The sequence below is a fragment of the Camelus dromedarius genome, chromosome 27 (assembly GCF_036321535.1).
Source record: "Camelus dromedarius isolate mCamDro1 chromosome 27, mCamDro1.pat, whole genome shotgun sequence".
NCBI classification, from domain to species: Eukaryota; Metazoa; Chordata; class Mammalia; order Artiodactyla; family Camelidae; genus Camelus; species Camelus dromedarius.
Genome location: NC_087462.1, coordinates 26,405,375 through 26,432,685, shown reverse-complemented (window position 1 = coordinate 26,432,685; position 27,311 = coordinate 26,405,375). Strand labels below are relative to the sequence as shown.

The 27,311-nt window shown below is 43.5% G+C and overlaps 1 protein-coding gene across 7 annotated transcripts in view; it reads right to left on the bottom strand.

The window, feature by feature from the left end:
* Window positions 1–27,311, bottom strand: part of LOC116151037 (ankyrin repeat domain-containing protein 26-like) — a 76,093-nt gene that overhangs the window by 36,483 nt on the left and 12,299 nt on the right. For 5 of the 7 annotated variants that reach the window (XR_010378141.1, XM_064480204.1, XM_064480201.1 and 2 more), the window contains exons 4-16: window positions 18,380–18,494; window positions 18,044–18,217; window positions 14,948–15,051; window positions 13,510–13,647; window positions 11,978–12,060; window positions 9,740–9,892; window positions 9,085–9,136; window positions 8,636–8,705; window positions 6,174–6,234; window positions 5,899–6,086; window positions 4,269–4,395; window positions 3,796–3,857; window positions 1,235–1,328 (exon numbers count right to left, since the gene is read on the bottom strand). Coding sequence is in view for 6 of the 7 variants with exons in the window: in XM_064480204.1 (XP_064336274.1) it covers window positions 1,235–1,328; window positions 3,796–3,857; window positions 4,269–4,395; window positions 5,899–6,086; window positions 6,174–6,234; window positions 8,636–8,705; window positions 9,085–9,136; window positions 9,740–9,892; window positions 11,978–12,060; window positions 13,510–13,647; window positions 14,948–15,051; window positions 18,044–18,217; window positions 18,380–18,494 (1,421 nt within the window). In the remaining variant the exon portion in view is untranslated. Of the gene's footprint in view, window positions 1–1,234; window positions 1,329–3,795; window positions 3,858–4,268; window positions 4,396–5,898; window positions 6,087–6,173; window positions 6,235–8,635; window positions 8,706–9,084; window positions 9,137–9,739; window positions 9,893–11,977; window positions 12,061–12,793; window positions 12,995–13,509; window positions 13,650–14,947; window positions 15,052–18,043; window positions 18,218–18,379; window positions 18,495–27,311 lie in introns of those variants that run through there. The other 2 variants (XM_064480202.1, XM_064480203.1) reach the window with 2 other exon arrangements.

Genomic DNA, 27,311 nt, shown 5'->3' with positions numbered 1-27,311 from the left:
CCTTCCTTTCACTTTCCTCTTCAAAGGTACCTCTAGATCTGTGGTCTTAATTCTTCCCCTTTTCTATTCTTTTGATGGACGATCCCCACCACTTCTTTTCCCTCTCTGCTTAGCAGCAGTAGCTTACACCTCTGATTTCTACTTCAACTCTTTGCCTCCCTCTGGCTATGAACGTGCTCAGAAAGAAAAACAAAATCGTGCTTTTCCTTGATGCTGTTATGTCTTTAACTCCCCAGTGGCTCTTCTTCCAGATTCCCCTGAATACAAGTCTACCCTCTGAGCGTGAGCTGAAGACCAGCAACAAGGGCATCACCTGAGAGCTTGTTAGAAACGCAGACCCACTGCTCAGAATGTGCACTTTTCACTGGGTCCCCAGGTGACTGATTAAAATGTGAGCAACTCCGGTCTATACCGAGTCTGCTTCTGCAGCACTGGAACTTAACTGATCCTTCTGAAATCCAGCCTCACGTGTCTCACTGTAACACTTCCCCAAAAGCTGCAACAGGAGTTGCAGGCTTTCCAGTGGACTCTTTACCAGGCTCCAGCTCCCCTGACCTCTCCGGAACGTACCCTGCTCTCTTCCTCTTTCCCACTCTCTTCTGTTGGCCTACGAGACACCATCCTATAAGGCAGCAACACGCTGCATGACACGAAAGTCCAGACACTGACAGCTGACCACACACGCCTGTGCTCACCCACGGCAGGCACACCCAGTTCTGTGTGATCAGGTAACGCAGTCCTCACTGCCTTTCTAACGGTCAGGGGGATGGGGGAGTGGAACATTCTGCTGTGCTTCCTGGACAAGCTTTGGTGCTGGAAGAAGCTAAGCTCACTTCATACCCATCTCATTTCAAACACTCTTCTCTTTCTTCTTCCAAAGAACTATTGTACATTACCACCTCCTGCCAGGGAACCGCCCTCCTTTTCCTTCATTTACTCCCCTCCTCTCTACCTCTCTCATTCTTTGCTCCCTCCCCTTCCCTCCTCCTGATTTCCTGTCTCTCCTCAGGTCACAGAGCATCTTGAAAGCAAGCTTAACAACTGAGCTCCTTAAACAGCATTCTAGTTTAATCTGTTGCTGACACCTGATAAGATATACAATTCACTTCCTTTTCTCCTCTTTTACTCACTATATGTTCAGCAGGTGATTTTCTTTGGCTGAGAGAATAGATCCAAATCCATGTCTTAAATCAACATTCTGTGAAATGACTTTTTTATAAAATACAGTGCTTACTTTCTACTTGTCCATTTAATGTATTTTTTTCTCCTAGACCTGCAGTTCCAGATAAATGTTCAACATAGTTCGGTAGTTGAATCTCGGAGATACTCTGTTAAAATTAATATTAATAATGAGTTGCATAAAGATTTCCTGATCCCTTTCTAAGAAAATACCTGTGTTTCCTTATTATTATTATTTTAATTTCCTACTTTAAAAGCAACTAGACTTAAAAATAAAATAAGCATATCCTGGAAACCCAAACATTTAAATAGAAAATTTCATATACACTCTAGGTCAAGTCTATCTTTTATCTTCAGTTGGCTTTTGACTCTGTAAACTGAGCATGGAAAGCCAGAGCAAATATTTTCACAGACAAAATACTGACTTACATGCAGATTTCAACAAAGAATTAACTTCAAAACACCGAATTCCATTTTGCATTCCTTGACAAATGAAGAGGACATTTAGAAAAAAATACATATTTTTATATGTATAACTGAATTGCTTTGCAGTACAAACTGACCACACTTCAATAAAAAGTAAAATTAAAAATATACATATTTAAATATATTCTTTAATAAGTATACGTGCTATAAATTTAAAATGTTTCTTGGGACAGATATGCTTTTTAGCATTAAAATAACATACTTGGCATGAAAAGAAGCCTTGGAGTCTGTCATGCTGAGTATTAACAGAACACTGTGCAAACTGCTACATTTCAGTAAACAAAGGCTTAGCAGTATCTATTAATTTGATAAAACTTTTGATAGGAAAAATACTTGAATAAAGTGCCAAAGTAGAAAGAAAAACATTTATGTTTAAATTAACAGCAGAAAAATTTTAAATGTAGCTATGCAGCTCTTCAAAGAACTACCATAAGCTTTACTTCACTTAGCGAAGAATAAGAACACTGTTTAGTGACCATCTGCACGTGCCAGGCCCTTATCATGCACATTCTCTTCTCTACACACAACAACAACAGTGATTCTAAGGACAGTTACCCACTTGCTGCTTCCTGGCCACTCCAAGACGCTGGAGCACAGTGATGAGCAGACGGGACCCGCTGTTCTCTCTGTCTGGAACATCCCTCCCCTGGACCTTCGTGTGACTGGCTCCTTCCTGTCCGTCACCTGGCAGCTTTGGTCACACTCAGCTCTTTTCTAACTACCTAAATTCCACCCTTCCTCCACCCCCGTCCTAACTACAAACTCCCCCACTGTTGTCTAACCTAACGCTCTCCACGTTCCTTGTGTGAAGGACTTACTGTCCCTGATACAGGGTTCCTGTTGTTCTTCTGTTCCTGCCACTACAGCCTCAACTGCTACATTCAGTGTCTAACTGCCTGGTGCTAGTTGGTGTTCAGGAACAGGAATTTATTTAAGGTCAAAACATCTAAAATCCCCAGAAGGCGTCAAGTACCAAAGCACTACATACCTATCGGAGATCTCCGATAATAGTCTACCGACACTCAACATACGCCAAATGAGAAATCCCCGTGCCTGCTCTAACTTTCCCATTTTATTGTCCTTCAGATTTTAAAAAGGTGTCCTCAACATTTCAGTAGGTCACTAGTGGCCGCTGTGATCATTCTTACATTTCTATAGCACCCTTTACAGTTGACAATGTGTTTTCACATTTGTTACCACATTTTTGTTCATGACACATAACCTGAGAGGTAGGCATCAGTACCATGATTTTGAACGAGCTCACTGACATTCAAACAAGTCAGACAAGTGTTTCCAAGATCCCACAGTGGGTCCGAACCAGGGTGCTACCACGTCTGCTGACTTCAAGTACAGGACCTGCCGAGATCCAAGAGTTCAGGCTCTTCTGACCTCTTTCCACGGCTATCACCTTGCAATAGGTCATCACTACCCTGTACTTAGCTTCCTTCAAGTTCGGTCACCATAAAGGTACTCAGTGCACGCTATTTTCCCTACCCAAAATGGGCCGTCCTCAGTAAAACATCACGAAACCAAACTGCTGGTATTTTAACCCCACATATTTATTACTATTCCCCATGCTTTTCTTCTCCTGAAACGTTCACTGCAGATCTACTTGACAATCCAAATATAATAATACTTTCAAGCCGCAGGCACTGTCTTTTCAAGGCCAAAGTGGTTAAACAAACGAACAAACAAAAACACCGTTTTTTTTGTGGGTTTGTTTTTTTTTTTTTTTTTTAGTACAACCTGTTTCTCTCTGAATCTAAGAGTTATACACATTCATTTATAACAAAGAAACAAACATCTGGTCACAGGCTGACCAAGAATTATTTTCTTTAGTTTTTAGAAAATGTAACTTCAGAACCCAAACCGATTCCCTATGACTTCTAAGCCTTGGCTTTTGCACTACATACACCAGCTTCATTAGGTGAGTCTGGAAAATTAACAGAAGCGCACTCTGCAGTGGTATGACATGTAGCACAACGACTTTACTAAGTGTGGGTTAAAATGAGGAAAAAATTTTGCTGGGCAAATGTAAAAGTGAGAAAGTGAAGTCAAAACATCCCTCCATTTATGTTTCAACATCACGCAATGCTTATATTTGAAAATAATAATAATAGAAGACAGTACCTCAAAAACCCAGGATGATTCTGCATCTTTCTTTTCTTTGAATCTTAATGCTGGTGTTGCATCTACAAAATGCAGTCACAGATACATTAATGAGAACACATACCACTGGGACGTTTAAATATATGTAAGTCTATCTTGATTCATGAATATGTCAATAAATCAAAGTGGCAGGAAAGAATTTCAGAGGGTTGAAGCATTTTCTGGAAGAAAACTTGGTCATAGTTGGGATATTTATGAAGGAAGATGGCAAAAGAAAAACACTTCAGAAGAAATGGATATCAGATTTGGATCTACACACTTCAGATTTTTTACACTTTTTTTTTTTTTTTTTTTTAATGGAGGTACCGGGAATTGAACCCAGGACCTCGTGCATGCTAAACGTGTGCTCTCCCACTGAGCTATCCCCTCCCCCCTCCAACCATACTAGCTTTTAAGCAGAGAAGAAACCCCATAGATGCTCACTGACTTCCCACCTCTGTCACTTTTGTGTGCTCCATCAGTAGAAATCAATTTGCTATGATCTGCTTGCTCCTTTAGAACACTGTTAATAGTCCGAGTGCCGTTCTCTTTTCCCCCAGTTTTTGGCTTTGTTGCCTCTTCCTATAAAAACAAAACAAAATGTAACAAAAACCCAACTTGAGAAAACGTCATATTCCTACACTTGGTCATTCAATCAGTCAGGAAGACAACATATATTTACTGTATCCATCAAATCATAGGCATTATCCTGGGAGAAGCTGGCAATATACATAAAAGAGATTCTGCTTTATATTCTAGGGGAGGCAGAGACACATGAAAATGAATCAACACAGACAAGTATCATTCAACAGCTCTACACCTGCAGTGAACAGACACAGTAAGGGCACAAAGGAGAGAAGAGACTTGCTGCGTGTCAATAGCTCCGGGAACGCTGGGAAGACCAGACTGTGTCTTAAAAGACAGACCCAGTGCAAAGAGCAGATGCGAAGGGGATTCTAAACAGGGCAGCCGGAGCCAAAGGTCGAGGTGTGAAACAGCATGAGAAGCCACATGGAAAACTAGAACTCAGTTACTGGGGATGGAATGGAGAGACAAAATTTGCTGGATTAAATATAAGACATCACTTCATTAATTTAAATGTGAGGCTACCTAAAAAAAGAAATAACGAAGTTAAAACTAACTTCCTGGGATTTCAAAATTGTAGAATAGATAAACAAGATTACACTGTACAGCACAGGGAAATATACACAAAATGTTATGATAACTCACAGAGAAAAAAATGTGACAATGAGTGTGTATATGTCCATGAATGACTGAAAAATTGTGCTGAACACTGGAACTTGACACAAGATTGTAAAATGATTATAAATCAATAAAAAATGTTAAAAAAAAAAACTAACTTCCATAGGGAACTATATTCAATATCTCACAAAAAGCTATAATGGAAAAGAAAGAAAAAGAATCAGATATATACATATATTTATAACCAAATCACTTTACTGCACACCTGTAACTCATACAATACTGTACATCAACTACATTTGAATTAAAAAACAAACTTCTATAACCAAAAAGACAAAAGGTGAGGATCAAATTTTCTTTCTGTTGTTCATAAAATCAGCTACATGTCCTTCAGAAGAGTCTGAGCACTTTTTTCCATGACCTGACTTTTCCTTCTCTTAATTTGAATTTGAGATGATTTCTCTCATAATTTGTACTATGGAGTTCCTGCTCTCACTTAACCCCACTATTTCTGCTGTGTCTGTATAATCATCTCTCTCATTTTGACACTCACTTATCTTTATATTCATCTTGTCCTTATTAGATGAATCCTTCCCCTTTGTACCCCTGCCCATCTTCATATTCATCCAAGCTGCTCTTTCCAGTTGCTTTCTTATTTCTTTTCTTAAGGGCATACTTGAGAACTGTTTATTGCCACCAACCTTTACAAATCTCAGTCCTGCACGTGTACCTCTCTTGTTATCACACTGTGATATTGTGATATTTCTATTGTGATCTTGAGGACTTCCATTTCTGTGTAGGATCCTTTTCATCCCCATGAGAATCAGGGGGATGGTAAGTGAAAAAGCACAGGAAGGAAAAGTTAAAAACAAAACGACTTACCTCTGTAACACCAAGGACTGCTGAAGACGTGAGAGGTTCCGGTGCTGGGAAGGCAGGGTGAGAAAAGCCTGAAACTTCAGTTGATGGTTGAGAAACGGTTCTAACCGCATCTTCATTTTCACTATTAGAATTATCGTCCTCAAAGAAGGTGCCAGTTCCTGGTTTCAAAACACCATCTTTTGCCTCTGCTGTAGTGAAAACAAGGTATGGCAGATGAAATTATCTATAATTTCTAATCAGTGAAAACACAGAAAGACAGTCTTCAAATAACTTACTGTTTATCATGGGTTCTCCCCAGGCCTGAATTGGCTTTGCGGATCTTGGATGCCGGACTTTCTGGAGAAGAAAGTAACAGCTTTAAGAACAACAAATATGAAATTGAATAAAGTAATTATAACATTCCCCATTCCTACATGATCTAACACAAAGAGCACTGGCTTTGGAGTCATTCAGACATGGATTCAAGTCCTGGGTCTGTCATTTACCAACCTACATCTTCTCACGGGGTGAGGATTATGAGAGATGACCTCAGGGGTCCCAAAATGTTACTCTCTTTACCCCTCATTGATTATTATACAAACACTATGGTATCCATTAGATGACTTTCTTGACCAAAATGATCTAGAACAAAAACTTATGCCTGATAGTTTAGACTCCTATTGAAAAAACTAACATTAAGAAATTTAAAAGTAATTGTTATATTTTGAAATGTGCTTGCATGATTTATATATGTGTGAATGATCTCTCATGGGGGAAATATGAGAGTTCACTTTTTAGCAGTATCTTATTTGGATGAGTTAGAACAGCAAACAGTATAAGCTACTTCTATTCCATTCGCCAAAAAGCTAAAGACAAATGATTGTTCAAATTCAGCTACTTCTAAGAGGAATAAGAACAAAAGTAATTATGAGGGGCAATGACTCATGAGTGAAAGCCACACACATAGTAAACAGAAAGCTGTCACTAAATATGTTCACAGAGGCAGAGTGAGATGGACTGAAAGAACAGACACTGAAGAAGTGTTTTCTGCAAAGAAATATTAGGTTTGGGGCAAACCATTAAAAAAAAAGTGGGGAGGAGGAAGAAAAGAAAAAATGAGACATGACTAGTCAAGTACAAACTTAAGGCAAGAAAAAAAGCAAAATGTAAGTATAACAAGGCATGTGGAGAAATATATATATTTCAGCATTTATATATAATAGATCAGTGATGTATCAGTATTGTTAGGGACATACGATGAGTGAAAGCCTCTGTTTTACCTTTTTATTATATATATAAAAATATGTAAGTTATATATGCAAGTATATATATATTATTCTTCAGCAAATTTTATAAAAATATCAAAATATATGATATATAAAACAAAGGCCTTTGTTCATAGTGTATCCCCAATAACGCTGACCTGTATTACTCTACAACTGTTTGTAAATACCACTATAAGTAAGAGTTAAATCTTGTCACTCTAAGCCACTCAATTGAACATGGTCGTCTCTCACTACCTGAACGCTGCAAATTATTACTAGAGAGAGAGAAAAATAGATTTTAGAAAGTTCCTAACACATCAGCTTTCCACCTAGACAAAGAACTGGTAATCAGGATTCTAAGAATAATATATAGCTTGAAAAGATATATTTAATGGAACATGAGAGGGGGCTAAAAGAAGGTTAAAAAGTTTTCATCTCAAATTCTAAGCTCACAGTTGGTGGATACTGAAAAACAGACTGTAACCTTTTCCTATTTATCATATACTTCTTATCTATTTCCTCGGCATTTATGACATATTTCCTCTCATAACAACTGAACTTACAACCTAAACAAAGGGAATAGAAATTTAAGTCATGTTTTTAGAATTCAAATAGATTTCACTATGACATAGCATGCATATTATATTACCTGTATCATCAAATAGATTTCATTATGATAGAGTGTGCATGTTATATTACCTGCAGCATGATGCAGAATTCCATGTCTCTTCATGCATTCACATTCAAAAAATACTAAAATGCTTCTTACATTTAAGACCTTATTCTAGGTGCTCCAGGAAATGCACAATTACGTTCCCTAATCTCCAGCGGTGTATACTGATGCAGGGGCTATAAAGTGAATATGTAAATAACTATACTACAAAATGTCTGAAACTTGAAATTTTAGAATGGGACACGAGGACTGGACATACTTTTTAAAACTATAATACAAAAGAGTTCTGAAGTAGGTTTCACCACATGGTTGTTATTAAGAGTCTACTTTTAGAGCTGGCTGGCTGGCTGTTATTTTAGGGAAAACATGTATTCTTCAATTAGATGCAGAGTTATGAATATACTCGTAATGGGATAGTTTAGAAAACACAGAGGAATCTCTTTATAATATGGATTTTGAGGAACAGAATTTTAATTTCTAAATTTCTATAATTCCAACTATTATTTTAGTCTTAATGCAGAACCAGAGATAGAAATAAAGTAAAAACAAACAAACAAACAAACAAAACACCTCTTTCCTCACAACTCTCTGATACCAAAATAAAAAGTGTCCAAGGGGAAAAAAAAAAGATACATGCTATGTAGTTTTGTAACTGAAAGGCCCCAGGAAGAGTCCATGATGATCACAGTAAGTACTCTGACCAACTTTCTAATACAAACATAAAACAATGATAGGCAGAACACTGCTAAATTTTAAGAGTAAATACTACACAAAACTAAATTCAGAGCAGAAAAATTAATTTCACAAGAAAACACTTTACCTTGGGAGCAAGATCTAAGTTACCATCTGATGGAGGCCGTGAATCATCAATATCATGTTTGGGTGAAATACTTTGGAGAAAAATACACATCAAAAATGAGTGAGTTCTTTTATTTAAACAAACAAGTCACACAAGTCTATGCTGAGGGATGAGAAAGCAGATTTGGGAGCCAGGCTGCCTGATGGTTAAGTCACAGGTCAACTACTTGTTAACCATGGAATCATGGGTCAACTAGTCAACCTCCTTAAACTAGTTGCCGAATTAACTAGAAGTAAGCTATAACAGCACAGCTACTCTGCAAAGCTGTTGTGGTAACTGTATGAGGTAACAAATGTGAAGTATATAATACGGTGTCTAACCCAGAGAAGGAGGACACTCAACAAGCCTTGTTTCTTTTCTCTGTGTTCCCTTAGTCAACATGTAATTTTTAAAAATCCATATAATCCTACCGGCTTACAGAGATGTCTTCAAACCTCGGTGCAAACTTAGTCTCTAAAATCTCTATTAAAGAAGAAAGTAAAATAGAGTTTATATCAGCAATAGGAAAATACAGAATATTAAAAGTATAAGACCAATGTTCTGTTAAAAAGCATTCCTTTGGGACCACACCTGGAGACTACACACTTGAGTGAATACTGAGTATACTCCTGGTAGGTAATTAATGCATAAAAACCACTTCCCCTCCTTTATATTTATCAAAAAAAGGGTGTTTATCCAAATTTGAGATCTTCAAGTGAACTGCTGTTTACAAGGACCAAAATCCCAACCAAACTTTATGAGACTCACAAAAGAATGATAATCGTTAGTAGAATCAGTATCATAAACTGACAACGTCCAGCTCACACAGCATGGTATTTCTGCACGATACCCACTCGACAAACCCACCCTGCCATTTGGCTTTGTCAACCTCCTGTTATCTGAGCACAGTCATCCCTATTCGCTCACATATGGTCTAGGGCTGCTTTCACACTGCAATGGCAGACACGAGTAGACATGACAGACACATGGCCTAAAATACTGACTCTCTGGCCCTTTGTAGAAAAAGCTTGTGCATCCCTGCTTTATGCCATAACAGGAAACCCTAAGACTCAAATCAAATCTTACTCTTCTGCTCAACATTCTTCAGTGAATCCATGTAGCTGCCATTTCTGGTTCCCAACTTGACAACCGTTTCTTCTTCGTTGTCCTTGCTGGACAATTGCAACTTTTCTTGGATATTTTCTGCCCCAGCATGCGAAGAAGGTAAGCTCTCCTTAGCTGCAAAAAGAGAAATGATTATTCTACAGTCATCACAGTAACTGCATTTCCTTTCCCAGTGGCTGCTTTAGGAATGAGCATGCGATGTAGCCCAGCCAATAAGATGCTAGGGGAAGTCTACTGGAAGCTTCTCTGTTTTCTTACTAGTTAACAGAAAACATGCAGAGAAGCAGCCCTCCTCGCCTGCGGATACGGTCATGTGAGACTATGATGCTTGGAGCTGCTGCTAATCAGCAGACCAGGAAAGGCGACATCAAACACCGGCAGCCTCACAGCTGAAAGAGGGACATCATCTGGGATCCTGATGACATCACCGAACCTTCTAAACAATCCTGACTCCTGTTGCTGTAGCCACTGTTACTTAGGTCTCCTATTATTATTTGCAGTTAAAAGCATTCTGACAGATTTCCCAAGGTCTACAGCAGACCTACTCCTTTCTATAGTACTAGAAAGGCTTTCAGAAGCACGCCTGAGCTAGGTAGTCACCTCGTTCCCAACCATTCCTACAGCATCCTTCCTGCACCAACAAAATGAAACTCATAGATCCTGCAAAGTTCACTGGCACATCTTAGCCTTTGCACCGCTGTCCTCTCTGCCAAATGTAATCTTCAAAGATGTTCCACCCACCAAACACTGCCCTTCTGCCTCCTTCCCTGGCAAACTTCTACTCACTCTGCGTGGCTAACCTGACATCCTACCCACTTTTAAAAAACTTCTTTCCTCAACATCGACTTAAAAGTATTTGGTACATATCAAATACCAATAAAAAATACGTAAAGACAGTTACAAAGTCCTCATGGGCTCTGGGACACAGTAAGCACAGAATAAAGTAGAGTAAATCATAAAAATGAGGATGACAGTAACAAGCTCCCGGAGGCCAGGAGCTGTGCTTTTGATCTGTTTGCATTCTGCAACGTCAGAGTGGTGCTTAGTACCTAAAAGACACTTGATAGTCATCTGTTGAGTGGGTGAATTAACAGATAAGAATGTTTTCTTTGAAAATCCTGTTTAAAAAATATACAGGCATTAACCATTGGACAACTCTACTGTGTTATGAGCACCTTGAAGACCAAAACTCTTTCTTTTCCATCTTTGTATTTCTTACAGCAGAAGTTCTTTGCTTGATCAAGGTCTACAAAGTTAAAGGTGCCCTCATACAGTTCATACTGAACAGCACGCTAGGGGTCACATCTAGGCAACACAGTCTTTGTTTTTTTTTTTTTTTTTTTTTTTATGTGAAGCACTTCTGTGCTCTTTTTTACAATTTGTTGAGTCCTGAGTTGTGCTATTTGAGTATGTATATAACAATCCTTTAACTAATGGCAATAGAAAATCTTGTTCTAACAAAATACAGTTTCATGACAAGTATCCCCCAAAAAGAAGAAAACATCTGACTCATGAAGTCAACATATCTCATTCTGTTTGCACTTCTGAGGAATGAAATTGGTGAGAGAGAGAGACCTTGGTGGTGTAATGATGTGAAAAGTAACCAGTGCTTCTCAACAAGGCACTGCTTTTCTGACTTCTGCCCTATCACTAGGTATCTTTAAAAAACAATCTCTTATTAGTATGCTGCACACTGGCCCAGCTGTGCAGCTCTAATTGTTGGCCATTTGTTTACAGCACCAGGAAGGTATTGCTGAGCTCCCAGTTTTAAAGACAATCACTTTTTAGTGAGGCTAATCACTATTCAATAACTAGCATTCATTTACCTGCTGTGATCCATTTGCTGTAAAAATTAAAGATCCAGTTCTGTAACAAGGCCAACTTGTTATAATGTTACAGGAAACGTACAACAAAGTTAAAAACCTATTTTTCTTATTTACACAAAGATATAATATGGGATTTCAGGGGCCATGATTAAATAAATGAATTTCTTTTCAGACAATACTGTCTCAGATTTTAATTACCTACAATTAACTTCTTAAGTAATTCTGAATACTAGCCATTAAGAAAAAATTAATGAAAAAAATAAAAACACACATGAAATTTACACACTGGCTTTTTTCACTGCTCTTTCATTATCAAAACTTCCTCACTCTTACTTCCGTATCTATGGTGGGCCCAACAAGAGTAACTTATTACCAGAACTCTGTCCTAGGTCGCTGTTTTGAGGGGGAGTAGTTGGTATCTTTCCGTCTCTGTAGTCGACAATCAGTTGGTAAAGGCTATGTATAAAAAATGTGATAAATAAATATTACTACTTGAATACTAATATGAAAAACAATTGCCAAGTATATTAAATTCTTAGATCATTTCAGACAGTATCAGAGGTAATATCAAAACTTCAATTGTCCCATATACTTCAAATTTGTACAATCTACACTTTTAAATTTAGGATGTATAGTTAAAAAGGAAAAAAAGGTAAGGTGAAGTAGTCATAAACTGAGGGCAGTACAGCTCAGTAAGTTAACTAGAGCAAGCCTGACATACGGAAAGTATCTCGAACTCAGAAGTCCCAGCTCTATAACCAACAGCTATTTGTTCCTGGAAAAAGTGCTTCTCTTCAGCTCAAAGCTTCCTTTATAAAACTGGGATCTTACTGTCAGGCAGTTAGTTATTAATACTCATAAGAGTATTATGAAGATTTAGTGAGATAATGTATCCCCCAGATGCTCAGAGAAATAGAGGAAGAATGGAATAATTTGTTCTTGAACTTTAATGCTGGAACTATTTGAGAATCCCAAATAAAACCCAATGTGTGTTTTTTTCATAGGTGTAACATTTAAATGCGGCAGTTTTCAGAAAATGTTACAAATTACAGTGATTAGCTGTCCTTCGTGCTTTATAATTCAGGGCACCTCAGCTACTATATAACTTGTAGCTACATTTATTTATAAATATATGACCTCATACAAGCATATGTATGAGAACTAAACAAGCTGTCACGCTGAAGTTTACGTGTCCATCGCCACGAAGACCGCAGAAACTGGATCAGCACAGGCATCCCGGGAGCAGAGGTCAGTCATGACCCGACTGCAGGACCAGTTTCTTTTTCCTTTTCTTCTCTTACAATTTTATTAAAGGTCTTTAGAGAGCAACATCCAGACCCCAGACCCAGCTGCCGAGGAGATCCTGTTAAAACCAGTTTTAGTACCAACACTGCAGCAACAGAATCAAGGGAAACAAGAGAACGATTAGAATGCCCTCGCCCTGCCCCAATGCCTTGTGGGAGAGGATTGTCACTGTGCTCTTAGGGAATCCCTTCGGTTCTTGGAAAATTCAAGAGGAAGATTATAGAAGAAAGTCCCCAAAGGAAAATACAGGATTTTCTGCTCTACTAAACATTTCAAGACCCAAACAACTAGTTAGAAAAATCAGATATGTGACATTATTTGTACCCCATGCATAGGGGTTACACTGGGATGAAATGGAGACCAGTAGGACCCTAAGGATAAAGGTCTTACAAACCCTGAGATAAAGAACCCTGTGCCCACTGCTCCATCTCACTAGTCTGGCCTTTTGCTGGTTTCCAGCTGGTGATGGGGAGGGTCTCACTGCCATCCCCAAAGTGCCTGCTCCCAACTAGGAACTCTCACCTGTCACGTAACAAGGAACAGTTAGGTCATTTTCAACCTCAGTTTAGAGATAACTGGCATTTTAATGTAAACACTTACTGTTTAAAACCATTACGACAAGCATATCTTTCAGCAGACATTCCGTGTAAATCTCGAGAATCGGCATTAACACGCTTCTGAAGAAGCAGCCTGACTATGTCCGGTGAGTCATGAAACACAGCAAGCATGAGCGCTGATCTAAAAAGAGACAGCTTCACCCTTAGGAACTTAGTTAGCTTAACTTAAACAGTTAATCTGATCTGTTTTACCAAGTTAATATCCTGCCCACCCCTGGAGAACTGACCATTTACATGCTCGAGTGCTCATCTTTGCAAATCACCTCCAAGGCCAAAACGGAGGGACAAAAAAGAAGCCTCCTGTCCTACTTGGGTAGCACACAGTAGAAGTGGCTAAATTCAAGTCCTCTGATGGACAAGAAAGGATGCTGAGGTCACTTATCTGAAGCAGGTAAAGATTTAAATAAAGGATTCCCCTTTTCTTCCCTAGTCTAAAATATAATACTTTAAAATCAGCTAGAGGTCAGGTAAGGAGAAGCTGTTTGCAGGCCGAAAACAGTAACATGAATAAAAACGGCAATAAAAATAGTCACGGCTGCAGTTAACCACGCTGAGAAGCATGTGCCCGGCACTAACCTGAACAGTCTACGCATGGACTTTCTTAAGCACAACCGCCCTTGAAGGATGTACTACGACCCTCCTTTACGTGTCAGGAAGTATATTTGTTGATAACAAATCATGTCCCCCAGGTAACACACCTGACCAGCAAGAGAGCTGGGAATTCAACCTCATCTGACTCTAAAGCCCAGCTCCTTCCTCTTTATCATCCACCAATGAATTGTCTTCTTTAAAGGGAATGTTTATTCAATAATTAGAGCTATTTTTCTTCCTTCTACCATTATCAATTAAAAAGAAAAACATCAAAATGTACTAGAAGTGAAAAAGGATAAAAACATGAGCCCACAGTATCTGGTCATAGTTACTCTTAGTGATACTCACTTAGTGATAACCTAATAACATCAGTATCCTTCAAAGGAAGTAATTTAAAGCAGAATCATCCAAAAGACAAAACAAACTCCTCTCTGTTTAATATGCATCTTTTAAGAAACAAATATATACCAACTAGAGGTTAAAAAAATTATAAAAGAGTGAAGAAATTCAACACTGTCTCATAAGTTAAATTAAAATTAGAGTCCATACTAATAAAACTAAAATGAAATCCCTGAACTATTGTAAGATCATATGACCAAAAAAATCAGGATGCAAATGACATCAGTCACTATCATAAAGGAAGATGAATCCTGCTACATACCGTTCTTTGTGACACCCAGGCAGAATAATTGCTTTTCTACCTAACTGATGATGTGTTGATTCCAAGTTAATCCTCTTCTTATTAAGTTAATCTTTCTGATTGGCTGTTACTACTTAAGAATTAAGATTTAAAAAAAAAAGACAGAGAGAGAGAGAACACACTATTGTACCTTTCCGCCTTGTCAACTGCATGTATATTTGCCCCGTTCTCAATCAAAAATCTGACCATTTCTTTGTTCTCCCTGATGGCGAGTAAAAATGGTGTGAAGTTATACTGTAAAATAGTAAAAATAGTTGATAATGTACAAAATTACATATAAATTTCAAAACTGAATTTAAAAACTTGTCTCTGAACTTAAACATGTACTATAAAGTAAATAACAAGTAGCCCCTTCCTCCTTGCCCCTCTGTGCCCCTTCTCTTTAAAAGGTTCCTCCTTGACTTCCTCGAAAGTTTCCCTGTGAAGTCACTCTCTGAAACTCACTTCAGACATTTGCTGGTTCCAAGAACCTGCGCTTCTATTGCAGCATGTGTCAGGCATTCTCTAGTTACCTTACTGCTCAACTACTTACTCCCGACACTCTAAACACTGCTCCAGAGAGAGACATTCAGCTACTGAATCAACTACACTTCTAAGGAGCCACGCTGAGGAGAAAGATACCATACTGTTTGCAACATGCATAACCTATCCAGTTACAACTATGACTAATCTCATAAAGCTTGCAGACATTCCAATGGGTATATGATTATTTGCATGTAAAGAAAAAGTTTTTCTTAAACCAACTTATAAATTCTAATTTGAAAAATTCCATCTCACTCTTAAGGGATTATTATAAAATATGAAGTGGACTATAAATTAATATAGGCTGCTTTTAAAATCTTGAAATATTTATCAAAATATACAACAGGAATTGTAAATTCAAATGCTTACAGAGGCAACACAGGTGGCCCGAGTAAGTGAAGGTCCCAGGTGAGGACAGCAAACCGGAGAACACATGCCCCACCGAGAAGGGGCCACCTCTGCAGGGCAGACCGCATAGGAGCCTGGGCTCAAGGGGGACCAGATTTGATTCTTTAGGAGAAGTTCTGAAGTGCAGATTTTGGCACAAGTCTCCTAAATTTTAAATGTTGACTCAGTGTGTGGAGGCAAACTGAACATAACCAGGGCCACGTTTAGTCTATAGCCCACTTGTGTTTTTATGTTTGCTGTGTTTCCAAACAGTTGGATATAAATCAAGTATTTGTATGTAAAACCTTGCCTTTCTTTAGAATCATATGTCTTACACACAAAAACACTTGGCCCCAACATGTACTAAAAATTGTGATTAAGACTCATAATGCCCACTTCAAGAATTTTTCCAATGCCCACTAAAACTACAATCTACCTGTATCTAATTCTCCCTGATTGTTAATCAAGTGGATAATTAGTTCATAAGACGGCCAAAACTAAATTATTAAAACAATTCCAATTTGTTACTAATGTCATGGGTCTTGATGTTTAAAACTGCCATCTTCCATGGTATACTTATATATAATGGAAAACAACTCAGCCATAAAAAAGGAATAATGCCATTTGCAGCAACATGGAAGGAACTAGAGATTATCATACTGAGTGAGGTAAGTCAGAAAGTGAAAGACAGATCCCACAGGATATTACTTGATATGTGGACTCTAAAATATGATACAAATGAACTTATTTATAAAACAGAAATAGACTCACAGACATAGAAAACAAACTGATGGTTACCAAAGGGGAAAGGGGGTGGGAGAAGAATAAATTAGCAGTTTTGGACTAGCAGAAAGAAACTACTATATATAAAATAGATGAACAAGGTCCTACTGTATATACTACAAGGAACTATACTCAATATCCTGTAATAAACCATAATGGAAAAAATATGAATATATATATATGTATATATATATGACTGAGTAAGAATATATATAACTAAATAAGAATATACATATATATAACTGGATATATATATATATATATATATATAATAGAATCACTTTGCTGTACACCAGAAACTGTCACAACACTGTAAATCAACTAGACGTTAATTTTAAAAAAACTGTCATCTTGATTATGCTAGGGCTCAGTGAATCTAACAGATGTATTGCAAGAGTCTGTCACACAGCTTTAACCAAAAGAAGGTTCATGATTTCCTATTACTGCAATCAGAAAAACCCTGTTGACCTAATGACCTGCATGGGAACAAAAGGTGCAAAATCTTTGAAGGGTCCGACTCTACTTATTGAATCCCTCACCACAACAAAGTTTCTAAGACTGTCTGAGTGCCACTGAATGATCAGCGGTTAGAAGGGAAAAGGAGCTATTCTTCAAGGCAATAGATATTGCCAGTAATATTGTCAGTAAACTCCTCAATCACAGAGGGAAAGACGGATAAAAGTCAGGCTAACACGGCTGGAAAAGAGAGCACTGAAAGAAGCAGCATCTATCAAACCCCTGCGCTTCCAGTGATGTCTTATTTTTGAGATCTGTGAATTTACACGTATTACACGTATCCATTCAACAGTCCTTAACCAAGGGTTGTATCAGAATCTCAGGGAAGTATTTCTAAACACTTGTGTCCAGACCTGAGTAGATTTATTCAATCAAAATCTTCAGGGGAGAGCCAGGAGAAAAAGCAGGAGGACCAGCTTTGTCATCACTTGCTCCCCACCTACAGCCACAGCCCCGCAGGGGAGCCACACCAGGCTGAACATGGAAGACCCCAAGGTGAAGGTGTACATGGAGGGCCATGTGGCCACCAGCACAAGTGAATGCCCCTGCTGGCTGTCAAACATGACCTGCCCTCACTTGTCCAGATTCTAGAACCTGGGATCCTGGGGTGCTCAGGGCCTGCGGTTTGCCGCCTCCCCCGCCCAGGTGCAGTCACCCAGCTCCCCCTGCTGGGTACTGGGTTCCTTCCTCCTCCCACCCATCCCCAGGCAGGCAGCCAGCCCTTGCCATCACTTCACTCCCCGCAAGCCTTCACCTTCTGTAGGCTCTGAGCCTACCACCCACTCCCAGACACTTCCTAATGGGAAGTTGTTCCTTCTGGGGTAGAAGTGCAGCTGGGAGACAGAGCTCTGCCCTTTCTGTGGGCACTACATCTAGCCCCTGGCCTTGGTTTTGGAGTTGTTTCCATGATAACAGGGCCTGATGTAATCAGTATACATATTACTATAAATAAAACACCTGTAGCTAGAAAAGACCCTATATTTCAAATATCTTGTAAATAAAGTCAGTTGAGCTATACCTTGTTTATCGCCTCAATATCTGCATTATAGCGGAGCAGCTTTGTTGCAATTGATGTATTTTCAGCCAAGACAGCGTAATGCAGAGCAGTGTTTTGACAGTTGTCCTTAAGATTTGGGTCAGCACCGCGTTTCAGCATGATAGTGACACATACTTCTTCCTGGCATTCTACAGCCTGTTGGTATCAAGCCAAGAAACAGACTGTAAGTGCTCGGCATTCCAAGTTAACATTTCTCAAGTCCCAGCAGTTCGTTATATTTAAAACAATTAAATTCATTTTTATTCTAAGTAAATACATCGAATCCATCTCATGTGGACATGGTTGGCTGCTACACACCTTCATGAGAGCTGTCTTGCCTTCCTCATCACGAGCATTCAGATCACACTTCCACTCTATGAGGAGAGTCACCACTGATGACTTGCCGCTGCTGCAGGCTAAGTGTAGGGCAGTCCTGAGAACATGAGAGGACGTTTTAGGAAATTAGAGCGTACTAGTTCAAAGGTACAGTTACTCACGTAATGCTAAACATTCAACAGCATGCGATTCCTATACCTTTAAAACTAACACTTAGTCTTCTTATCTTAGTTCTTTCTATGGGGAAAGAACACTATTCTTTATCCCTTGTTACTCACCACATTAATGGAAGAACTACCTGTCTGAATAGAAAGGGCATGCTGTTGAGATGAAGCTCAACTTGGGTCTGACTTTCACTTTAACAGTCACTTATTAGCTCTCACTTACCCTGTCTGTGTCTCAATTTCCTCATCAACAAAATGGGCATGAAGTAGTAGTAGTTATCTTACAGGACGCCACTGTGATGCTTAAATGAAAAGCTATGCAAAGTGTCTGGCAGTTCCTTGCACAAACTAACAGCTCAGTAGTTGTTAGGTAATATTATTATTGTTACCGTTACTCTTTTCCAAAGACAACATTTCAATTAAGTAAAATGACAGTCTATCTACTTTGTGGCTGCAAGGACGAGAGAGAACACTGTACTTCAATGATTCTAACACGCTCACTGTCTCACACTTCAACATCTCTGCCGTGGGAAGGCAATTTAAAATTCACGTCTTACAACCATAGTTGGCGGCTCCTCCCAGGCCCCGCCCCGCCCCGCCCCTGTTACCTGTTCCTCCTGTCTCTGCTGTCTACGACATTTTTCTTGCGTGACAGCAACTCCTGCACTTTATGCCTGTAACCTAAATACGCGGCTCTGTGGAACTCCTTCAGCTCACCGCCGTGGACGTAATACCCAGGCACGGGGTTCTCACGATCCCTGGGCTCCCTCTGATGGGTGGTGAAGCCCACCCATCTCGCTAACTTAACGAGTCCCTTCTTCATCTGGCTTATCGCCTTCCGACACCGCTCACTTCCCTCCTGGCCTCTTGCCGCCTCCCGATCTCAGCGCTGGCGCTACAGAAGAGCCACAGAGGTCTCGCTGCCACACCTTGGCTGCGAAGCTCAGCGGCGCGGAATGTTTGGTTCGGAACAGTCGTAGCCTAGCAACAGCTCGGACCCTCAACTGTCCCTCAACTGTCCCTCCAGAGCCGGTGTCCCTGTGAGTGCACACAGAGGCCCGGAGGCCCAGTGTGCCCAGTGAGCACATGGGAGCCTAAGGCGTTTCAAATCTCTGCAGTTGCTTGTGGGCCATCTTGGGTTCCCTTCAAATGCTGGTGCTAGGCGGCTAAGTGTTTCAGGGCATTTCCTGAAGTGAGGCCTGCCCCTGGCAAAGTCACGTTTGTATGCAACTGTGGTTACAGTGGGGTGGAACCACAGGATGCTGAAGGCCTAGTCCCGCACAGAGCTCCCCACCAAGAATCTCTACATCGCCTTATCCCTCAGTTCATTCCCTTCCACATCCCTCTGGGCCCCAGCCAGTCTCCAGGGAATTCAGCGGATGCAAACAGCAGAAAGCGGCTTTCACGGTTTCAGAGACTGTGGCAATACGTATCATTAAGCACAAACTTGAGAGACCAATACACGCTCTCCAGATGAAATGAAAACGGGTTTCCGCATGTCTGCTGACCCTGCTCTGTGGCTCAGCCTTACGTTTACGTGCTTTCCTCGCTTGATTTTACTTTTTGCTTTTATTTCCACCAAGTAAATCTTTAATCAATCAAAGATCTATTTGGGGGCATGCTATAACATTTGAGAACGTTTTAATCACGTAACTATGGATAACGTGTAACACCACGTCAGTTACTCAGCGAGGCCAGGCTGCTGGCTGACGACTTGCAGGAGGGGTGGAAGGCAGGACAGGCCTCTTCTTCCTGCCTACCTCCATCCTTCCTCCCTCAGCTGGCTAATTATGGCTTCTGGCCCTGCCAGGATCAAAACTGCAGGGGGCGGTAGAGTTCCTAAGTGGCTGACACTCCTGGGAGCTGGTCTTGAGTGGACTGGACCTGGCAAAGTGTTTTGAAGCTGACTCTCTCAGGGGCACTTCTGGGCCCACACCTGCAACTCCCCCGGCCTAAGTGAATGTGGCGTTACTAACTCACCCTTTTAACCTATCTTCTCTATTAGCGTACACTGTCATTTCCCTCATCTTAAAAAAGAAAGGTGCGTTCACCCTCCAGCTGCGGCCCCATCTCTCTGCTCTCCGGCACACACGCCTCCTGCCCCTGCAAAGGAGCTCTTCCCATTCGCTTCCTCCGATTCCTCTCCTCTTCCGTCCAAGCAAGCGTGTCCACTCACTGCAACTGCTCGCGACAGGGTCCCCCACCACCCACCAGGTGCTGACTCCACGGGGAGCTCTCAGTCCTCTCCTCGCACGGCCCGGCAGCCACGCTTCCCACCGCTGCTCTCCCCGACTTCCTCAAGCCCTTTCCTCACGGGGCTTCCCGGCTCTCAGGCTGCTCTGGTTTCCTCCCACGGCCCTGGCCGGTCTTCTCAGCCCCAGCCCCTGAATGCTGGCACACAGCACCCCTGAGGCTCAGTCTCCTGGCCTCTCCCACTTTCTGCTGCCGCCCCCATCAGCCTTAGGGCTTTATGTATTCTCTACAGGTTGAAACCTTCCAACCTGCTATTTCCAATCCAGACCTCCCTCCTGTATTCCAGACTCAAATACCCGTTTCCTCTCAACGTCATCTCTTGGAAGTTGAATAGGACTTCTCCTGGGCCGGCCCTCTCCTGGGCCTGCCCTCTCCTGTTCCCGCGCTCACCTGGTCCTGCCTTTTCCTGGGCCTGCCCTCCCCTGGGCCTCCCCTCTGCCTTGCCTCAATTTCCTCATCAACAAAATGGGCATGAAGTAGTAGTAGTTATCTTACAGGACGCCACTGTGATACTTAAATGAAAAGCTATGCAAAGTGTCTGGCAGTTCCTTGCACAAACTAACAGCTCAGTAGTTGTTAGGTAATATTATTATTGTTACCGTTACTCTTTTCCAAAGACAACATTTCAATTAAGTAAAATGACAGTCTATCTACTTTGTGGCTGCAAGGACGAGAGAGAACACTGTACTTCAATGATTCTAACACGCTCACTGTCTCACACTTCAACATCTCTGCCGTGGGAAGGCAATTTAAAATTCACGTCTTACAACCATAGTTGGCGGCTCCTCCCAGGCCCCGCCCCGCCCCGCCCCTGTTACCTGTTCCTCCTGTCTCTGCTGTCTACGACATTTTTCTTGCGTGACAGCAACTCCTGCACTTTATGCCTGTAACCTAAATACGCGGCTCTGTGGAACTCCTTCAGCTCACCGCCGTGGACGTAATACCCAGGCACGGGGTTCTCACGATCCCTGGGCTCCCTCTGATGGGTGGTGAAGCCCACCCATCTCGCTAACTTAACGAGTCCCTTCTTCATCTGGCTTATCGCCTTCCGACACCGCTCACTTCCCTCCTGGCCTCTTGCCGCCTCCCGATCTCAGCGCTGGCGCTACAGAAGAGCCACAGAGGTCTCGCTGCCACACCTTGGCTGCGAAGCTCAGCGGCGCGGAATGTTTGGTTCGGAACAGTCGTAGCCTAGCAACAGCTCGGACCCTCAACTGTCCCTCAACTGTCCCTCCAGAGCCGGTGTCCCTGTGAGTGCACACAGAGGCCCGGAGGCCCAGTGTGCCCAGTGAGCACATGGGAGCCTAAGGCGTTTCAAATCTCTGCAGTTGCTTGTGGGCCATCTTGGGTTCCCTTCAAATGCTGGTGCTAGGCGGCTAAGTGTTTCAGGGCATTTCCTGAAGTGAGGCCTGCCCCTGGCAAAGTCACGTTTGTATGCAACTGTGGTTACAGTGGGGTGGAACCACAGGATGCTGAAGGCCTAGTCCCGCACAGAGCTCCCCACCAAGAATCTCTACATCGCCTTATCCCTCAGTTCATTCCCTTCCACATCCCTCTGGGCCCCAGCCAGTCTCCAGGGAATTCAGCGGATGCAAACAGCAGAAAGCGGCTTTCACGGTTTCAGAGACTGTGGCAATACGTATCATTAAGCACAAACTTGAGAGACCAATACACGCTCTCCAGATGAAATGAAAACGGGTTTCCGCATGTCTGCTGACCCTGCTCTGTGGCTCAGCCTTACGTTTACGTGCTTTCCTCGCTTGATTTTACTTTTTGCTTTTATTTCCACCAAGTAAATCTTTAATCAATCAAAGATCTATTTGGGGGCATGCTATAACATTTGAGAACGTTTTAATCACGTAACTATGGATAACGTGTAACACCACGTCAGTTACTCAGCGAGGCCAGGCTGCTGGCTGACGACTTGCAGGAGGGGTGGAAGGCAGGACAGGCCTCTTCTTCCTGCCTACCTCCATCCTTCCTCCCTCAGCTGGCTAATTATGGCTTCTGGCCCTGCCAGGATCAAAACTGCAGGGGGCGGTAGAGTTCCTAAGTGGCTGACACTCCTGGGAGCTGGTCTTGAGTGGACTGGACCTGGCAAAGTGTTTTGAAGCTGACTCTCTCAGGGGCACTTCTGGGCCCACACCTGCAACTCCCCCGGCCTAAGTGAATGTGGCGTTACTAACTCACCCTTTTAACCTATCTTCTCTATTAGCGTACACTGTCATTTCCCTCATCTTAAAAAAGAAAGGTGCGTTCACCCTCCAGCTGCGGCCCCATCTCTCTGCTCTCCGGCACACACGCCTCCTGCCCCTGCAAAGGAGCTCTTCCCATTCGCTTCCTCCGATTCCTCTCCTCTTCCGTCCAAGCAAGCGTGTCCACTCACTGCAACTGCTCGCGACAGGGTCCCCCACCACCCACCAGGTGCTGACTCCACGGGGAGCTCTCAGTCCTCTCCTCGCACGGCCCGGCAGCCACGCTTCCCACCGCTGCTCTCCCCGACTTCCTCAAGCCCTTTCCTCACGGGGCTTCCCGGCTCTCAGGCTGCTCTGGTTTCCTCCCACGGCCCTGGCCGGTCTTCTCAGCCCCAGCCCCTGAATGCTGGCACACAGCACCCCTGAGGCTCAGTCTCCTGGCCTCTCCCACTTTCTGCTGCCGCCCCCATCAGCCTTAGGGCTTTATGTATTCTCTACAGGTTGAAACCTTCCAACCTGCTATTTCCAATCCAGACCTCCCTCCTGTATTCCAGACTCAAATACCCGTTTCCTCTCAACGTCATCTCTTGGAAGTTGAATAGGACTTCTCCTGGGCCGGCCCTCTCCTGGGCCTGCCCTCTCCTGTTCCCGCGCTCACCTGGTCCTGCCTTTTCCTGGGCCTGCCCTCCCCTGGGCCTCCCCTCTGCCTTGCCTCAATTTCCTCATCAACAAAATGGGCATGAAGTAGTAGTAGTTATCTTACAGGACGCCACTGTGATGCTTAAATGAAAAGCTATGCAAAGTGTCTGGCAGTTCCTTGCACAAACTAACAGCTCAGTAGTTGTTAGGTAATATTATTATTGTTACCGTTACTCTTTTCCAAAGACAACATTTCAATTAAGTAAAATGACAGTCTATCTACTTTGTGGCTGCAAGGACGAGAGAGAACACTGTACTTCAATGATTCTAACACGCTCACTGTCTCACACTTCAACATCTCTGCCGTGGGAAGGCAATTTAAAATTCACGTCTTACAACCATAGTTGGCGGCTCCTCCCAGGCCCCGCCCCGCCCCGCCCCTGTTACCTGTTCCTCCTGTCTCTGCTGTCTACGACATTTTTCTTGCGTGACAGCAACTCCTGCACTTTATGCCTGTAACCTAAATACGCGGCTCTGTGGAACTCCTTCAGCTCACCGCCGTGGACGTAATACCCAGGCACGGGGTTCTCACGATCCCTGGGCTCCCTCTGATGGGTGGTGAAGCCCACCCATCTCGCTAACTTAACGAGTCCCTTCTTCATCTGGCTTATCGCCTTCCGACACCGCTCACTTCCCTCCTGGCCTCTTGCCGCCTCCCGATCTCAGCGCTGGCGCTACAGAAGAGCCACAGAGGTCTCGCTGCCACACCTTGGCTGCGAAGCTCAGCGGCGCGGAATGTTTGGTTCGGAACAGTCGTAGCCTAGCAACAGCTCGGACCCTCAACTGTCCCTCAACTGTCCCTCCAGAGCCGGTGTCCCTGTGAGTGCACACAGAGGCCCGGAGGCCCAGTGTGCCCAGTGAGCACATGGGAGCCTAAGGCGTTTCAAATCTCTGCAGTTGCTTGTGGGCCATCTTGGGTTCCCTTCAAATGCTGGTGCTAGGCGGCTAAGTGTTTCAGGGCATTTCCTGAAGTGAGGCCTGCCCCTGGCAAAGTCACGTTTGTATGCAACTGTGGTTACAGTGGGGTGGAACCACAGGATGCTGAAGGCCTAGTCCCGCACAGAGCTCCCCACCAAGAATCTCTACATCGCCTTATCCCTCAGTTCATTCCCTTCCACATCCCTCTGGGCCCCAGCCAGTCTCCAGGGAATTCAGCGGATGCAAACAGCAGAAAGCGGCTTTCACGGTTTCAGAGACTGTGGCAATACGTATCATTAAGCACAAACTTGAGAGACCAATACACGCTCTCCAGATGAAATGAAAACGGGTTTCCGCATGTCTGCTGACCCTGCTCTGTGGCTCAGCCTTACGTTTACGTGCTTTCCTCGCTTGATTTTACTTTTTGCTTTTATTTCCACCAAGTAAATCTTTAATCAATCAAAGATCTATTTGGGGGCATGCTATAACATTTGAGAACGTTTTAATCACGTAACTATGGATAACGTGTAACACCACGTCAGTTACTCAGCGAGGCCAGGCTGCTGGCTGACGACTTGCAGGAGGGGTGGAAGGCAGGACAGGCCTCTTCTTCCTGCCTACCTCCATCCTTCCTCCCTCAGCTGGCTAATTATGGCTTCTGGCCCTGCCAGGATCAAAACTGCAGGGGGCGGTAGAGTTCCTAAGTGGCTGACACTCCTGGGAGCTGGTCTTGAGTGGACTGGACCTGGCAAAGTGTTTTGAAGCTGACTCTCTCAGGGGCACTTCTGGGCCCACACCTGCAACTCCCCCGGCCTAAGTGAATGTGGCGTTACTAACTCACCCTTTTAACCTATCTTCTCTATTAGCGTACACTGTCATTTCCCTCATCTTAAAAAAGAAAGGTGCGTTCACCCTCCAGCTGCGGCCCCATCTCTCTGCTCTCCGGCACACACGCCTCCTGCCCCTGCAAAGGAGCTCTTCCCATTCGCTTCCTCCGATTCCTCTCCTCTTCCGTCCAAGCAAGCGTGTCCACTCACTGCAACTGCTCGCGACAGGGTCCCCCACCACCCACCAGGTGCTGACTCCACGGGGAGCTCTCAGTCCTCTCCTCGCACGGCCCGGCAGCCACGCTTCCCACCGCTGCTCTCCCCGACTTCCTCAAGCCCTTTCCTCACGGGGCTTCCCGGCTCTCAGGCTGCTCTGGTTTCCTCCCACGGCCCTGGCCGGTCTTCTCAGCCCCAGCCCCTGAATGCTGGCACACAGCACCCCTGAGGCTCAGTCTCCTGGCCTCTCCCACTTTCTGCTGCCGCCCCCATCAGCCTTAGGGCTTTATGTATTCTCTACAGGTTGAAACCTTCCAACCTGCTATTTCCAATCCAGACCTCCCTCCTGTATTCCAGACTCAAATACCCGTTTCCTCTCAACGTCATCTCTTGGAAGTTGAATAGGACTTCTCCTGGGCCGGCCCTCTCCTGGGCCTGCCCTCTCCTGTTCCCGCGCTCACCTGGTCCTGCCTTTTCCTGGGCCTGCCCTCCCCTGGGCCTCCCCTCTGCCTTGCCTCAATTTCCTCATCAACAAAATGGGCATGAAGTAGTAGTAGTTATCTTACAGGACGCCACTGTGATGCTTAAATGAAAAGCTATGCAAAGTGTCTGGCAGTTCCTTGCACAAACTAACAGCTCAGTAGTTGTTAGGTAATATTATTATTGTTACCGTTACTCTTTTCCAAAGACAACATTTCAATTAAGTAAAATGACAGTCTATCTACTTTGTGGCTGCAAGGACGAGAGAGAACACTGTACTTCAATGATTCTAACACGCTCACTGTCTCACACTTCAACATCTCTGCCGTGGGAAGGCAATTTAAAATTCACGTCTTACAACCATAGTTGGCGGCTCCTCCCAGGCCCCGCCCCGCCCCGCCCCTGTTACCTGTTCCTCCTGTCTCTGCTGTCTACGACATTTTTCTTGCGTGACAGCAACTCCTGCACTTTATGCCTGTAACCTAAATACGCGGCTCTGTGGAACTCCTTCAGCTCACCGCCGTGGACGTAATACCCAGGCACGGGGTTCTCACGATCCCTGGGCTCCCTCTGATGGGTGGTGAAGCCCACCCATCTCGCTAACTTAACGAGTCCCTTCTTCATCTGGCTTATCGCCTTCCGACACCGCTCACTTCCCTCCTGGCCTCTTGCCGCCTCCCGATCTCAGCGCTGGCGCTACAGAAGAGCCACAGAGGTCTCGCTGCCACACCTTGGCTGCGAAGCTCAGCGGCGCGGAATGTTTGGTTCGGAACAGTCGTAGCCTAGCAACAGCTCGGACCCTCAACTGTCCCTCAACTGTCCCTCCAGAGCCGGTGTCCCTGTGAGTGCACACAGAGGCCCGGAGGCCCAGTGTGCCCAGTGAGCACATGGGAGCCTAAGGCGTTTCAAATCTCTGCAGTTGCTTGTGGGCCATCTTGGGTTCCCTTCAAATGCTGGTGCTAGGCGGCTAAGTGTTTCAGGGCATTTCCTGAAGTGAGGCCTGCCCCTGGCAAAGTCACGTTTGTATGCAACTGTGGTTACAGTGGGGTGGAACCACAGGATGCTGAAGGCCTAGTCCCGCACAGAGCTCCCCACCAAGAATCTCTACATCGCCTTATCCCTCAGTTCATTCCCTTCCACATCCCTCTGGGCCCCAGCCAGT